The 15,953-nt window shown below is 55.0% G+C and overlaps 5 protein-coding genes across 5 annotated transcripts; 3 read left to right on the top strand and 2 right to left on the bottom strand.

Annotated features, from left to right (window-relative positions):
* Positions 1–191: 191 nt before the first annotated feature.
* HMPREF1541_06569 (uncharacterized protein) lies at positions 192–5,496 on the top strand (the record flags this gene model as incomplete). The annotated part of the gene is made up of 2 exons (XM_008720900.1): positions 192–413; positions 463–5,496. The coding sequence occupies 2 exons, from the start codon at positions 192–194 to the stop codon at positions 5,494–5,496; spliced, it is 5,256 nt and encodes a 1,751-aa protein (XP_008719122.1).
* A 568-nt stretch (positions 5,497–6,064) lies between these two features.
* Positions 6,065–10,621, bottom strand: HMPREF1541_06570 (uncharacterized protein; the record flags this gene model as incomplete). The annotated part of the gene is made up of 2 exons (XM_008720901.1): positions 6,065–9,544; positions 9,593–10,621. 2 exons carry the CDS (start codon positions 10,619–10,621, stop codon positions 6,065–6,067), a joined length of 4,509 nt encoding a protein of 1,502 aa, XP_008719123.1.
* A 510-nt stretch (positions 10,622–11,131) lies between these two features.
* Positions 11,132–11,624, top strand: HMPREF1541_06571 (uncharacterized protein; the record flags this gene model as incomplete). The annotated part of the gene is made up of 2 exons (XM_008720902.1): positions 11,132–11,210; positions 11,260–11,624. 2 exons carry the CDS (start codon positions 11,132–11,134, stop codon positions 11,622–11,624), a joined length of 444 nt encoding a protein of 147 aa, XP_008719124.1.
* A 250-nt stretch (positions 11,625–11,874) lies between these two features.
* Positions 11,875–13,239, top strand: HMPREF1541_06572 (uncharacterized protein; the record flags this gene model as incomplete). The annotated part of the gene is made up of 1 exon (XM_008720903.1): positions 11,875–13,239. One exon carries the CDS (start codon positions 11,875–11,877, stop codon positions 13,237–13,239), a length of 1,365 nt encoding a protein of 454 aa, XP_008719125.1.
* A 224-nt stretch (positions 13,240–13,463) lies between these two features.
* HMPREF1541_06573 (pre-mRNA-splicing ATP-dependent RNA helicase prp28) lies at positions 13,464–15,722 on the bottom strand (the record flags this gene model as incomplete). The annotated part of the gene is made up of 1 exon (XM_008720904.1): positions 13,464–15,722. The coding sequence occupies one exon, from the start codon at positions 15,720–15,722 to the stop codon at positions 13,464–13,466; it is 2,259 nt and encodes a 752-aa protein (XP_008719126.1).
* Positions 15,723–15,953: the final 231 nt, after the last annotated feature.

Genomic DNA, 15,953 nt, shown 5'->3' on the forward strand with positions numbered 1-15,953 from the left:
GTTCTGTTTCTCCGGTGTTGACAGTCCAATCTTGGTCTAGCTCCAAATGACACGGTGCTGCGGGTCGCCAAAGGTCAACTCCATCCGTCTCAGAACCCTCAATATTGTTATGATTCACGATCGCGCCTTTCGGTCCATGTTGTAGAAGCGCGCGCCATACAGTAGCTCCGTGACGAGCTCGCGCGACCACTATGGACACTACACTTCCCAAAACCGGCCGTCCAAAGCGCAAATCTATCGCCCACCAGCCTTCGACGGCTACCAACGCCAGTCACCGCGACAATGCCACTGCAGATATCGCAGCTTTGCAAAGAGCTGAAGCGGCAGAGGCAGCGAAAAAGAAATCTCGAGGCAAAAGCTTGGGTCCTGGTGGCCTTGAGGCGCTCAAGAAAACCTCTGGCAATGCGACAAAGGTATGCTAGAATCGCGTCAATGACTCAAGTTCGCAACTGACTTCTTCAGGCTGAAACCGCCTCCCTACCGCGATCAATCTTGAAGCCAACCGTCCCATTGACCCCTCCCAAGGTCATCCCTTCATTTGACGAATTGCGACAGCGCAGCACTAGAAAGCGATCGCCTGCCAAATCCGGCGCCGAGGAGCTCTTGATCGATTTCTCTACACCGGGGCCGAGTCGTCAAGATGGCGCTGAGGTTGCATTGTCTGGAGCGGAAAACGTCATGGATCCATTCAGTCCCACGAAGCCTCAGGCTAGCAATCAGCCTGAAGAGGAGGACAAGGAGGAAGAAGAGCGGCGTCAGGCTCAGAAGCAAGCAATTCTCGACCGTCGTGCTGAGCGCAGGAAGTCCATGGCTAACAGACGCGTCTCATTCGCGCCCGAAGCTACTTTGCATACCTGGAGTGTCATGGAGCTAGCGGAGGACTCTACCACAAGCTCAGCCTCTAATTCCACGAGGCGTCAGTCCTCAATGACTGCGCAACAAACCCCTCAACAAGCTTCGTCCTCACAGTCTCCGTCAGAACGACCCACGACGCCTCCAGAGCAGACCGAGGAGCCTCAAGTCGCTGCCTCACCCGCCCATCAGCGAGACCTGCATCAAAAGAAGCGGCGTAGGAGTAGCACTGGTCCGGCTGCGCAGCTAGAGGGGTCTCTTGATGATGTCTTCTCCTCTAGTCCGTCCGGTGATATACATACGGAAAGCAGCCCGGTTCGCATCGACGATAGTGCCGAGTCTGACGACGACGACGATACAGATGGCGACACGGCCATGAGCATGGACGAGGCGACTTCACAATCTATTGGCTCAGAAGACTCAGCAAGCTCTCAGTCGAGTCTAGAACACCGACTCCGACAGGCTTCGACACATGCTGGCACCCGAGGTATCGAATACGACGAATATGGAGACGACCTGCCAATGGAGTTGGCAGAAGACACTGTCACGAACGCGTTCAAACCATGGGCTAATCAAAAAAATGATGCCGATAACAGCGCGATGGAAGACCAAGAAAACATTAACCCTTTCTCCCCTGCGTCGAAGGCAGTGCAAGCTCAGATAAAGCCATCGGCAGACGATGATCAAGATGGGGAAGAGACCCAGGACATGAGCATGGACGTTACCAACGCCATAGGTGGAATCTTGGCGAAAGGACCTGCTGCTGATCAGAGGCGACGAAAGTCGGTGGCGAAGCACCGCCGCAGCAGTGTCGCTCGCCGCAGATCATCTGGAGTGGACACCTCCTACGGTGACGAGACGATGGATTTTACCGCAGTTAATGGCGGCATCTTGAATGCGCATCACGGCCAACAAGATGAAGAGATGTCTGACGAGGATATGACCATGGAATTTACGAACGTAATTGGAGATGGCCTTGCCCAGCAGAATGAGAGCGACCATGATGATGCGACTATGGATCTGACTCGCAACATGGAGATGACCTCTGCGGTAGGTGGTGGCATTCTCGACACCATCGAAGAACAGACCGAGCCTCAGACCGATCTGGATGACACTCAGACTATGGCAATGGAGATGACACGAGCTGTGGGCCGTATTGTTCCCTCTCAGCAATTCACGGATGAAGATACCACGCAGATGGAAATGACGAGAGCTGTTGGCGGCATATTGCCCAAGGGGTCTACTCCGGAAAAGACGCAAGCAAAGCATCTGATGCAGGAAGAAACCGATGCAGGTCAGCTGAGCGTCTCGCCACTTCCAGCGCGGGCCCAATCTACTCCGAAAACTCAAGGCCTCGTGACATCTATCGCGTCCGAGACAGGCAGCCCTGACATGGCCCTGAAGCCCAGACTGTCGGGAAGGTCGAGACAGACTCCCAATGCTGCATCTACGACACCAAAATTTAGCCCACGCCGACCATCCCCTGCGAAAGGATCGCCATCTAAAGCTGTTAAATCGACTCCCACCAAGCAAGTTACGCCTGTACCGATTCGTTCAGAGAAACCGAACAGAACGCCCATCAATGGAAATGTCTCGCAGCGCAGTGCTTCACCCAAGCGACTGTTCGAAGACGAACTTCAAGCGCGAAAGTCACCTGCTTCTGTCCAAAAGCCGACTTCACAAAAAAATGGCTTGTTCTCGCAGGACGAGCATACCGGACGACAAACTCCTAGAGTTGTATTGAAGGCACATCGACCTCAATCACTCCGAAGACGCTCGAGTGGAGTTGGTATTGACCAACAAGGGTTCGGTTCACCTCAGGTTGCTGAAATCCTAGATAGACGGTCTTCTATCGGTGATGCTGCGCCATCTTTCAAGCTTGAAAGAGCCCAAAAGGGCAAATTGCGCTTCGAGGACCCGCAAGAACTTGAACGTGAGATCGATGCCGAGAGAGCAGAGGAAGAACGCCGAGAAAGTGGTCGCTTCATCATGGAGCAAGAGGCAGATGTTCAGCAAGAAGAAAACACGACTATGCAGCTCAGTCAAATGATTGAGTCCATGACCCCCAAGAAGGAGAAAATGACCAAACTGAAAGGGCGGAAGAGTCTTGCAGTTGGTGGTGCAAAGGGCCTGTTGGGCAAGCGCCCCGCTGAGCTCGACATGGATGACGAAGATTCGCCAAATAGCCCAAAGCGATTGAAAGTAGTCGCGCGCGAGGGCAGCCCCGTCAAGAAGGTCTATCTGCCGAAGCCTCCATCTAAGGAAGAGACAACGGGTCGCCTCACTCGCGCCGAACAGCGACGACTGCAGGAGCTGACCATGACGGGGAGCACCACACCAGCTGTCTCCCCACCAAAGAAATTTGCAACGAGCCCCAGTGGTGGTTCTCGATATCGAGATGTGCCCTTGGACCAGAGTGCTCAGCGACCGGAGTCTTTTGTCGACAAGCTTGACAACGTGGTCGGAGCTGTCAGTGTGTCCACCGAGCATGCAAACGGTGATGAGCAAGAGAGAATCTCCCTCCAGGATTTCTTGAACATGACCAACATCCACTTCATCGAGCTCTCAACCACGAAGAGAAGACATACCCAAGCTCCCGTTCCTCAGCGGCCCTCGCAGGAGCAAGCCGACAAATCAACAGAGGCCAAGTTCGTTGCTGCTGCCACTACCCTACCTTTACTGGAGCTGTATCAACATGCTACCCGAGAGTTGAAATCGTACATTTCTACCGGTCGTAAGATCATCAGATCCATCGAAAGTGAGACCTTGCACGAGCAACCTGCGCTGTTTAACGAGTATGTCGATGCTCGGCCTGATGTCAAGGCGGTTATGGACAATCAATTCCGGAACGGCAAAACGAATGCGAGACTGCAGAGCAAAGAAGGGTGGTACACGTGGCGAGCGCAGCTCGTTGATGGTCTCTACAATGGGCTCGAGGGCATCAAGAGGGGCATGCAAAAGGATGCAGTTCAGTTGACTCAACAACAGCAGGCTCTCAATGGCGTTGTACCAGCACTTGGCGAACAACGAGAGGTGCTGAACAAGGAGCTTGCCTCCCTGCACCAGACTCTTACTGAGCTTGACAGTGTAGACACGGAAGCTTTGGACGAAGCCCGCCAACAGTTACGTGCAGCAGACCAGGAGAATGTTCGGAAATCTACTCTTTTGGAGACCTTACGTCAGCAAATGGGTGAGAAGGAGGAGGCTCTAGAGTCTGCTGAAGAGCTCAAGGCTGAAATGAATGCTCAGGTCGACGAAGCCGATCGCGTTCGGCAGGAGTATCGTGGGTGGCCGGTTGTGGATGTCCTCGCTTTGAAAGACAGGGTTGATGCTATTGAGAAAACAACCGGCTGGCGTTTGCTGGCCGCCGAGGAGGACACTGAAGAGCCGAATGACTTCGGTGTCGCCCTGACAATGTCCTTCAAGGATGAGCTACGCCTCTTCTTCTACCCATCAGTCTTCCAGACCTCGCCCGAAGGTGGCAGACGGCGCTCAGGCCGGAAGTCGAAATCGGTGTCTGGTCCTACTGCACCTTTGAGCCTCACCTACTCGCCTCTCGATGCGCAGGGCGACATCATGATGGGCAAAGAGTTATCAACCGAAAAGCGCTTCTTCTTCCAGCTGATCAGAAGTCAGCTGCATGCTCTTGCCATGATGCCCAAGTGTTCGATACAGGCAAAGACCTTGCTCGATACAGTCAGTAGGGGCTGGGACCTTGCACATCAAGTCTCCGAGGAGATCAGACTGCTCAATATCGCGGGTCTGACTTGGACACAGATCCAGGGCGACGAGAAACTAGGAATGCGTACCAAGCTCGTTCTGCCTGGACAGAGCCGCATTGATGTGGAGTTCACCCTGAATGTCAACGCTCTCAATGACGGTGGCTTCACGAGCTCCACAAGCATTTCAGCACATAGCGTCTACGGCGAGCAGGCCAAGTTGATCCACGGCAGCCGTGGGCGGAAAGTGCAAACCGCACTGAGCAAGGAAGTGGAGAGCCAGGAACTCGGCCACGGTGCTTTCCTCCGCGCAATCCACGCTTTCGAGCAGTGGCTTGACATCCAAGCCGAGAAGAAGGCCGAGAAGCAGCCACAGCAGCAGCAGCAGCAGCAGGAAGAGGCGCCAAAGAAGCATGTCGCGCCTGCGGCCTCTCTGCATGAGCCGGTCCAGGAGCCTGAGTTCCAGCCTGCTACCGCCGCCACCATCGCTCCTCCAGCCACCATCGCTCCTCCAGCCACCATCGCTCCTCCAGCCACAACAAAGGACCTCCGCCGCTCCCCACTCGCGCCCAAGCCGACTAACCTCCCCACCAAATTGATCGCCAAGAAACTGCCTGTGCCCTCGAAGCGCTTCACGCTGGCCAACAAAGCCCAGCTCGCCGCGACCGAGGCTGCTGTTGTTGACAAGGAGAATAGCACGGTCGTCGCCGTCCACAAGAAGACCAGCGTGGGCCAGCAGCAGCAGCAGCAGCAGACGCCGACGAAGCAGCTGCAGGCCGAGATGGATGAGTTTGGTACTGCCGCGATGGACGTCGATGTTGAGGGCATGAAGCCGGCGATTCCGCCCGAAGTGCAGGAGCAGATGATGATGGGAAGTCCGTTTCGGCGCAAAGGGGCGCTGAGGCGGAGTCCCATGGGAGTGTAAGAGAATTGCGGTCTGCTGGCCTACTGTTGCTTGTTGCGAGGCAGATGTGGTCGCGGGAGGAGCTGGAAGGGCGGATGTTGGGTGCGGGTGCGGGAGTGGAGTTAGTGCGAGAAAGCAGAGGGAGAGAGAGTTGATTTGAGATTTGAGATTGGGGAACAGTGTTTGACGAGACATGAATGCCTTCAAGGTTGTGTGTGCTTTTACGGATTGGCGTGGCGTTTCGGTCGGTAGAGACTCGGAGGGTGTGTCTGGACGAGGTACAGCTGTCTGGAAGAGGTCCAGCTAGCTACTTGGTTTGGTATAACGGGCAGCATCGCCGACGAGCGCCCGGCGTTTGAGTACTGTGTCCTTGAATGACTCATCTGTTGTGATACATTATCAAATTCTTGTCCATTTGTTTGTGAGAGGTTGTAGGGCCGCAGGAGGTGATCATCGCGCATCCCAAACTTAATAGACCCAAAAGCAGGTGGGAAGGCCTCAACGCAGTAAACGCCCATATATACTCTTTCTTTCCGCTTTGGATTCCGACTTAAGAAATCCTATCAATAGTTGACTGACTAGCCCTATATCAACGACCATCCTCATAAGGTGGCGGCGGCTCCTCCGGAATGGTCCCTTGGGCCATTGGCCCCAACCCGCCAGTCCCACTACAATCCCGACATACATCCCTGCTCGAGTAGACGACGCCTTTGCCGACACACCCGGGACAGATGGTGACGACACGGTCGCGTGATCGCGACGACGAGCTCCTTCGCCGTACCTTTCGCTTGCCGTGGCAGGTTTGGCACTGGATGCCGGTGCCCGGTCGGCCGCCGTGGCCGTCGCAGGAGATGCAGACGATGCCGCTGCGGTCGCCGACGCCGAGTGGTTGCTGGAGGTCCAGAGAGCTGTATGTGGGGAGGGAGCTGCTGCTTCCTCGGTGGCCACTCGATGTGTTCTCGTGGCGACGCCTGGAGCGATATGGATCGGATCGATGGCCTTGCAGCGGACTCGGAGTGTCCGACTCGGAGTATCTGCGATCATGCTGCTGCTCTCGATCAGATTGTGGCGCGTCTCCGACACCTTCACTGATTGTGTGTCGACGTTGGTCGTTCGGCTGCGTGCTTTCTTGGTTGTAGTCATTCAAGGACATTTTCAACCACTCGAGGATGTCCCCGGCGTCGCCGAGATGTGGTGCGAGTCGATCGACAACGCCGTCCGGCATACCAGCCTTGATTGCTTCTCGCAGAACGGTCACTCCCTTGATGCCTGTCCATTTGCCTCGTTGACCCTTGAGTACAAGGGTCTGGAGCACCAAGGTCTTTAGGATTGGGCCTGGGTCCTTGAGTATGCCATTGACGATTGTGTCCGTCAGGGTACCAGCGGACGCTGGTTGCGGAGGCGACCGGGACTGAGTCCATGTAGTATGGCTCAGACTGGGGAGATCGTTGTTGCGAGACCGAGACCGAGAGCGAGCGCTGTTCAAATGTAGCGACTTAACATCGTACTTGCGGAGAAGTTGCTGCATCTCCAGGTTATCTCTCTCAGCTGCGAGGTCCATCAGTTCTTGGTAGCTCGGGGTCAGCCAGGCGCCCTTTTCCAGCAGAATTTTCGCCAAAGCGAGATCTGAGAAGTTGACCGCCTGATAAATGGCTGAGATATGCCGACCGCCATCTGCAAGGACATCTACTTTCCGCCGTAGTAGTAGGCAGGCGCATTCCTCGTTGCCCTGAACAGTTGCCGCGATGAGTGGACTACCGTAGTCTCCCCCGTCACAGTTGGGGTTTGCACCGGAATCAAGTAAGAGCGATAATGTGTCGGCATTGCCTTTGAATGCCGCAGCTGTTAAGGCGTTTCCATAGGTACCGCAGGTGGCATTCGCATCATGGCCTTGGTGCATAAGCGCCAGAATTCTTTCTCCATCATCAGACATGATCGCATCGCGTAGAACATCGCCAGGCAGTAGATGACGAACTCCGATGTCTTTGGCAAGGCTTTCTTCCTCCCTACTCCAATCGATGTCGAATGAGAGCTTTCGGAAACTGCGACATCTGGCGAAGCGGTGGATATCCCACGGCTCCCAATCGCGAGTATCGGTGTTCTGGGCCAGAAACGTGTCAGCTTCCATAGCGATGACTGTTCCGTCTTCGGTTGGGATGTCGACCATGACAGTTTGCTTCGTGAAGGACAGCCATGACGGCCACCGCTCAGTCACCTGAGAATATCTCTGTTCACCTCTCCTAGCTTTGCCAATCTTCGACTGGGGAGTAGAAGGCTGAATCTCGTAGGCAGGCGATCTTTCCCAGAATAGAGACGAGTATTCCTTCGAAGTAAGCATGTATTCCAGACATAACACAGCCTCGTGTGATAAACCGAAAAGTAGGTAGCCTGCCACCTCCGACCCATAAGTAACAGCCGCAGATGCGCAGTTGAAATCAGGAGCTCTCCATCGAGAGTAATTTCGTAGCGTTGCAGGAGCCATCTGCGCGGCTGCATCTTCGAGTGATTTATTCATACCAGCCCAGTCTTCAGAATCAGTCTGAAGGCGCCGTTGAAGCTCTTCCGAGTAAACTCCAGCCTCGCTGGAGAAATGGGAAGCGATTGCACTCAGTACGGCTGGAAACATGAAACTCCCATACACAAAGACTGGGAGTGCGTTGCCTGTTGCCCACGTTTGGGAGAACATGCTTCGAAGCTGGGTTTCGGCAAAGATGTTGCATGATGCCAAATACAAGGACGGCACCAGTGAGGCATTCGGCAGGACTCGCTCCTTGACTTTTGCTGTTGTTGTTGCTCTGTCTCCATCTGTCAAGTGCCAGAGCAGTTTCTGGTGAGATTGTCCAAGGTGGTCGATCGCGAACAGCTTCGTGCTAGTGTTCTGTGTTGGCCTCTCGCTTTTGTCCGTGTGCATTGGCGAAAATGATCGGGTTCTGTCTGCAGAGAGGTCGAAGCGTACACGACGTGCCGTTGACGTGTTTGCTACTTCCACAGCGCCATCGTCGTTGGTGCCGTGTCCAGAACTTGCCCGATCCCGGAAAAGACTTTTCAGCTCGTCCCTTTTCCGTAGCAATGTGTCCATGTATGGGTCAGAGACTTCTGCACTCTGTCCAGTTATTGTTACCGGAAGCATCTCGAGTGCTATGTTTGAGCTCGGAAATCTACCTGGACTTGCTGTGGTATCCATGTGGGGGCCAGGATCGTCCCCTCTCAGTGTCGAATACCCGAAATCGTGTGTGCCGTGTTCGGATCGAAGATGCCCTCGTACTCGACTTTGACCACCAGCATTGCCTTGCGAAGCTTCCGCCACAAAAGTACAGCCAGGCCAGAAGCATTGAAAGTGATGTGAGATATCCTCATCACGTGGTGTCCCGTCGACCCCGGAAGCTGGATGCGACGTGACCATATCTGGTGATCCCTCTGCTGTGGAATTCGTCGTGTGCGACAGTTCAGTCGGTGTAACACAGTCACCCGGATCCTCTCCATCTGGTTGTGATTTTTGGTTGTTTACCGGTTGTTGAGGCACTTCCACCAAGACAGTCACTGTACCGTCCTCCACATAGGGGGCCTTGTACACCGAATTGCTCATGGCAGGGAAAGGCTCTCGATCGGCAGTATGCGGACTTGCGAATTCGAGTTCAGGTATGAAGGAAAGCGTTGTGTCTTCATGAGTCATTGTGTCATCACAAGTGATCGTGTCTTCCCCATTACCGGTGGTGTCGCCAGCACGAGACAGATCATTGCGATTGCAACATATTCCGTAGTATGACTTTCCTTCCATGTCCAAGATGTACGATACTGTTTCGGGTGCGAGTGGGCGTTCATCGGGATTCAGTCGACACATTTGGCGAACCAGCTGGAGAAGCTGAGGGTCATCCGAGCATGTTGGCTGAAGCTCGAGCTCCCTCATCCACAAGTCTGCCCCCACAGTATTATCTCGAACAAAATCTCCGCCAGAGCCGTGACTCTTGAGAAAGTGACGCATATCTTCGACAGAAAACTCTGAGAGGACCGTGCGCATTTCCAGAAAGACGCAGCCTAGTGACCAGATGTCACTCGAAAAGCTCCGTGACTAGAAAGTGTTAGGATCAGGATGGGCCACTTGGGGTAGGAAGCTCACCCCATGACTCGCAACTTCTGGAGCGCAGTACCTCTTGGTGATAGCCTGCTTGTATGTTCCCTCGGTTGTTGCTCGCCCATCGTCATTCCAATTGTGCGAGGTTCCAAAGTCGGTCAGCAGGACCTGTCGGTTGTAGATGAGGATGTTCTTGGGTTTGATGTCTTTATGGCGAACGCCTTTCTCGTGGAGATACTCTACAGCCGTCGCCAAGCATCCGAAATAACGGCGAAGGCGATCCTTCTTCTCGTTGAGATCGATCTTGGTGGATGCCAGATAAGCGTCCAGGTCCATATCCGCGACAGGCTGCATCAAAAACCCGACAAAGTGGCGATCGGTGTAGGAGCCAATCAATTTGACAATGTGTCGGTGAGCGAGGGATTTGAGACTCGTGATCTCGTTCTCGAACGCCTGCAGTTGACGCCGGTCTCTTGCAAAAGATCGTCCTCGAGGCATACGTTTACGGGCAAAGCGTTTGAGGCTGAGACGGCTGGTAACTTCATCAACGACGCCGAAACCACCATGACCGAGCTCCCTGTTAAGCCAGAAGAACCTATCGGCATTGCCTTCGACATTTTGATGAAGGCTGTGGGGGCGTTCGATATATTTGGCATGTGGAGTTAGCACATGCTGTTGGAAGTCAAGAAACAATGCTCGATATCGACCTGTCAAAACTCGAGGCAGGTTCTCGGAGGTATATGGCAGGGCAATATCCAAAAGACCTTCTGCCACGAAGCCATCAATGGCCTGAGGCTGACCCATCATAAGGAGGATTATGAGTGTACGAGGTCGCCGACCCCATTCTGGCAACCCACATGACTGACACCAGTCAGTAATGGAGTTGTACTTGGTATCTCGAAGTCGAATAGGTCCTCGGGGTCGTCCAGCGGTGTCGGATGGGACAATCTTCTCTAGGCCTTTGAGCAACTTCGCTCGAAGTGGTTCTGTGATTTGTTCTGCTGCCGCAACGATGGTATCTCTTGTCACTTGACATCGCTGTGAAGAGACATCGACGCCCTCAGGGTACTCCATATCGTTGAGAGTGTGGCCGAGGCGAACCCGCGGCTCGGATCTCGGGCCATTTATGTTTCCCACTCATCGTTTGATACGAGCGACGCAAGTTCTTTGTCTGCGGCCAGACATACGCGGCAAGGCGTTGAGGCCTCAGCGACGTTGGCTGTGCATGTGAGCTGGGACGTGACTTCATGATTGGATGCAAGCAGTTCGAACCGCATGATCGTTGGCGAGCTGAGGGGCGGATTGGCGAGGAGAGAGGCGAAGTCACGAAATCACCAGGCGCTACGCCTGTCTGGACATTAGCGCCGTTGCCTTTTGTGGTTCGCGACGGCCCGCCTTACTCGGTACGTGACTGCTGCCCCCACGCGCACCAAAAGTCCCAGCTCAGCCTCATCATGGCACCACGAAGGCCCTCTCGCCGAATGCACGACATCGGGACCGCCCATTACTCGGCCGTAGAGACTTGAATACAAGTACAGTGCTAAACAACGCCTGCAGAGATGTCCTCAATTCCAACCGCCCGTCATGGACCCCATTTCCGCAGCTGGAATCGGCTTAAGCGTGACTTCGCTATGTCTTCAAGCTTTTGCAGGATGTGTCAAAGGTGATCTATTATCTCCTCGTGTTGTTCTCATTCACTGACATAGCAACAGGCTTTGAGCTCCTGGTCAATGCAGCCGAGATGCCAGCCAGGTACCAATACCTGCGCACTCGACTGCGGCTGGAGCAGAGCCGTTTGCTTAATTGGGGCGAGCAAGTCGGGCTTCTTGAAGAAATGCTGGATAGGCCGAGCCAGGCCTTGAGCATGTCTCATAATATGATAATCGACGTCCTCCTCGAGATGCAGGCAGCCTTCCGAAGCTGTCTCAAAGTCACCAACAAGTACGATTCACTCGTCATTGCAGCCGCCGGGAGGCAACCAATCGACAGTGGGAGCACAAAACAGGCCGCTTTCATGAAGAAGGCTCGCTGCTACTGGGATAATGCATCGACCGTTGGCAAACGCCTTGAATGGTAAGTCTGGGGGGCCTCCTGTCCCCTTTCCATCGGCACGCATCAATGTCCGCCTATCTCGAGATCAACCTACATGGCTTCACAGAGGTTCCTATGCTCATAGATTTGCTAACTTCTCCACAGTAAGTAGCTTCCGCTGCACTCTGTCGTTTGCCTTGGCTGCTGTGGCATTTTTCACCACTGTCCCTGACCTAGTTGGCGACTATACCCTGGCCAGGTTTCCCAACAGAAGCTAACCAATACTTCCAGGGGCAATGGTCAAAGGTGACGCATTTGAGGGCCTTATCGCCCGGATAGTATCGCTCAACGATAACATGGAGGGACTCCTTGATCGTTCTGCTATGAGTGATCTCCGCTCTAGGCAGGAGAAGTCAAACCTGCTCCTCTTACAGCTTACACAGCAGGTCGGCGACCTCACTGATCTCGCAAAAGCATTAAGCTTGACGCCCGAGAAAATTGACCGAGGCCCGTCCCTGTCACGTACATCGACCTTGATGAACGATAGGGCGGAGCACACGTCGCTCGCAGACCTGGCAGTCTTTAAGCTTCATGTACTAGAATTGAATGCCGCGAGCACGAAACCCGCCTCGGCAGCTGCAGCAATGTTGAAGGGCCTGGAGCACCTCCACGCTGACCAGGGAATGGAAGACCCGCGGCACCGTGTCAACGGCCTCGTCGATGGCAAACAGGCGTGGGTCGAATGGCGGACGCTGCTAGAAGGCGATTCCGCATCCGTATCTTCAGCTGTCATTGAGTCACGACTTTCCGATTTAGCCACACTCCTGAACAACGATGACGTGCCGTCAACCTTTCGTACACCCCATTGTCTGGGCTACTGCAAGGAAGAAGACGAGGAAGATACCCGCTACGGCCTTGTGTACCAATTCCCCAGCGTCCACAGCGGCTCTGCTACCGACATAGCCTCCCTGCAGCGCCTGTTCACAGAACGAAGAATGCCTTCACTAAGCATCAGACTCTCCATTGCCACCGCCCTAATCGAGTCCCTCATGTATCTCCACGCAGTCGACTGGCTGCACAAAGGCTTCAACAGCAACAACATCCTCTTCTTCCATCCGAAAGACAAGCAACTCAGCAACCACAGCCTCGAGAACCCCACTATATCAGGCTTCGACTTCGCCCGCCCCGAAGACACAGACGACACCACGGTCAAAAGCACTTCCACGCTCACCGACGACCTCTACCGCCACCCCAACCTCCTCACCATGTCCAGCTCCCGGTCCTCCAAAACCCACGACATCTACTCCCTGGGTGTCGTCCTCATCGAGATCGCCCTCTGGGCCCCCATCGAGAAGGTCCTGGAGCAATGCTTCGGCAAGAAAGTCACGCGGTCCAAGACCCCCTGGATCCGCGAGGGTCTCCTGACCTACCCGTACAACGGCTTCGAGAATGTGACGGAGGCCGTGGCCGCGTTGGCCGGCGACAGCTACGCGGCCGCCACTAGGCGCTGCATCGAAGGCGGCCCTGCACTTGGGCTCGACCGGCCATCGCGAGGAGTACCAGAGAAGGGGGGCGCGAGTGGCGGTGGCGGTGGCAGTGGCAAGCTTCAGGAGGTGTTCTATGAAGAGGTCTACCGCAAGATTGGGGCTGTTGAAGTCTGAAGACCCGAAGCTCGGGTGGGGGAGGGAGATGGGAGACGGAATCACTTCAATCATCGAGGTACAACATAGAACGAACAATGAGATGGAGCAACATATTCTTTGAACGGTAGTGTGCTTCGGTCATTCCCTGACTTACCCATCTGGGGCTCTTCATAATGATCATCACAAACACCCCCCCGCTGTACATTTCACTGCTTCCCCATTCATTGTACCTCTATCCTCCCCTACCACCCACCACTAGCATCCCCCGCCCCCTTCGCCTTCCCCGCCATGCCGCCCCCCCTCTTCTGCTGCGCGGCCTCATGCCTCCTCAGCTCCTCCGGCACGCGACTAATCTCGCTCTTGGTCAGCATCTGCTTCAGGTCATACATGACATCCGCGTCCTCCTGGCCCAAGAACGTGATGGCCACACCGCTCTTGCCCGCTCTACCCGTCCGTCCCACGCGATGCGTGTAGCTCTCGATATTGCCCGCCATGTTGAAATTCACCACCAAACTCACGTCAGGCACATCGATACCACGACCCGCCAGGTCGGTAGCCACTAAGACATCGGCGCGGCCCTCGCGCAGCGCCAGCAGTGCAGCCTCGCGCTGCTCCTGCGTCTTGGAGCCGTGCAGCGTGACGGCGTTGAAGCCCATGTGCTTGACGTCGCGGGCGACGGCGTCGCAGTTGCGCTTGATGTTGACGAAGACGATGATGGGGGGTTTGAAGCCGCCCGTGCGCAGAATCTCCGCGAGGCGCTTCTTGCGCTTGTCTTCACCGGCTACGAACTCGACGCGCTGCTCGACTGTGTCGACGGCTTCGCCTACGTTGCCGATCGTCACGATGGCGGGCCGGCGAAGGTATTTGCGTGCGATGCGCTCGACCGCTGCGGGCATGGTGGCCGTGTACATCATCGTCTGCCGGTAGCGCTCTTTGTCGCCGAGGTGGGCGGACATGGCGCGCGCGTTCTCTGCGTCTTCGGTGTCGGGCTTCTCGTTGCCGACTGGCAATGCATCCAGGATTTTGTTGACGGGCTCTTCGAAGCCTAGATCGATCATGCGGTCTGCTTCGTCCATGATGACGTAGCAGCATTGTTCGAGCACGATGATACGTCGCTCGATACAATCGACTAAACGACCTGGTGTGGCGATGATGATCTCGGCGCCGTTTCGTAGATTGTAGGCTTGTTCCTCGATGCTGTGACCTCCGACTATAGACACGACGGTAAAGCCTAGCGGGGATGCGAACTTGCGGGCTTCCAGCTCGATCTGCTGCGCGAGTTCACGAGTGGGAGCGAGAATGATCGAGTAGGGTCCATTGGAGCGGCGCCACTCGGACTCGTCGAGGCGAGGGAGCTCAGCAATATAGACAAGCAGCGGTAGAAGGAACGCAGCCGTCTTACCAGAACCTGTGACAGCCACACCGATGAGGTCTCGATTTTGCATGGCAATGGGAATAGCAGCGCGTTGGATGGGGGATGGCTCTTTGTAGCCGACTTGCGCAACGATGTCGAGAAGGCGGCGGGGGAGCGGACTCTCTTCCCAGCTGCGCATTGGATTGGGCACGCCACCACCTTTTGTGGCTATGTTGAAGTCCTCTTTGAAGATACGCCAATCGCGCTCACGCATCTGGGTCAAAGATTTCTCTGACCAGTGCTTGTCAATGGCCGTTCTGCTGCCCTGCTCACGGCGCCTGCGCTCCATCTCGAGAAACTCTTTGGCTCGTGCAGCACCGCTTTCCTTGTCACGTGCCTCAAGAGCCGCGGCGTAGGCTTTCGCATTCTCCTCGGTAATCGCGTCATCGAACCCACCTAGACGGCCACGTCCGTAGAACGAAGAGGCCGTGGTACTGTTAAGCCAGGTGTCGTGGGTAGCGGAAGTGTCCTCATCGACATCCCAACCAAAATTGAACTTCTTGTCCGTAGTGCGCTTACGTTTCTTGCTTGCAGAGAAAGTCGAGATGTTGTGCTCAGGACCCATATAACGTTGTTTCAGTTGCTCTGCTTGCTCCTTCGCGAAGCTTTCCTCATCGTTGGGTTTCTTCTTCGAATCAGAGGCACCAAACGCAACTGGCTTTGGCGCAGATGGTGGACTCAGATCGCGTTTGTGCTTATTTCTCATGGCCGATGGCCCTGTTGGTGCCTTGTACATTTCACGCTCAGCGCGCGGCCCTTTAGGCACTGAGCCATTGGTATAGCCATTGATCTGCGGCTTCGCCTTGAGCGTTCCGTTTTCTTGAGTCGGTCGATCGAGCGGTTTCTTTTGTGCCTCTACCTCCTTCGCACGCTTTTCAAGGGCTATTCTCTCTCTTTCCGCCTTAGACAAGAACTTGGGTTTACTCGCAGCCAGATCAGCGGCTCGTTTTGCCTTTACGAGCTCCTCGACGTTCAGAGGGGTGACCGTCTTCTTCGCAGCACCTGCCGATCCCCAACCTTTTTTCTGGCGTGTAGGTGGCGGAGGTGGAAGGGCTTCATCTGTCGGCGGAGGAGGTACAGGATCCATGGTCGTAGTTGCGAGTCTGCTTGCGTTACAGAGAATGGAGGATGAGTAGAAAAAGGCACAGACGGAAGGTGGAGATGTGCTGCCTTGCGCTTAACACCTATCCCCGGCCATTCACTGCCTGATGTCCAGTTTGTACCATTTGGCCTATACAGAAAAAACGAATCAAGGTCTGAGCCTGCTTATTTGCACAACTTTCCATTGACGCTAGCTAAGTTCAGAGTAAAGAGCTAC

The sequence above is a fragment of the Cyphellophora europaea genome, assembly GCF_000365145.1.
Source record: "Cyphellophora europaea CBS 101466 unplaced genomic scaffold supercont1.6, whole genome shotgun sequence".
NCBI classification, from domain to species: domain Eukaryota; kingdom Fungi; phylum Ascomycota; class Eurotiomycetes; order Chaetothyriales; family Cyphellophoraceae; genus Cyphellophora; species Cyphellophora europaea.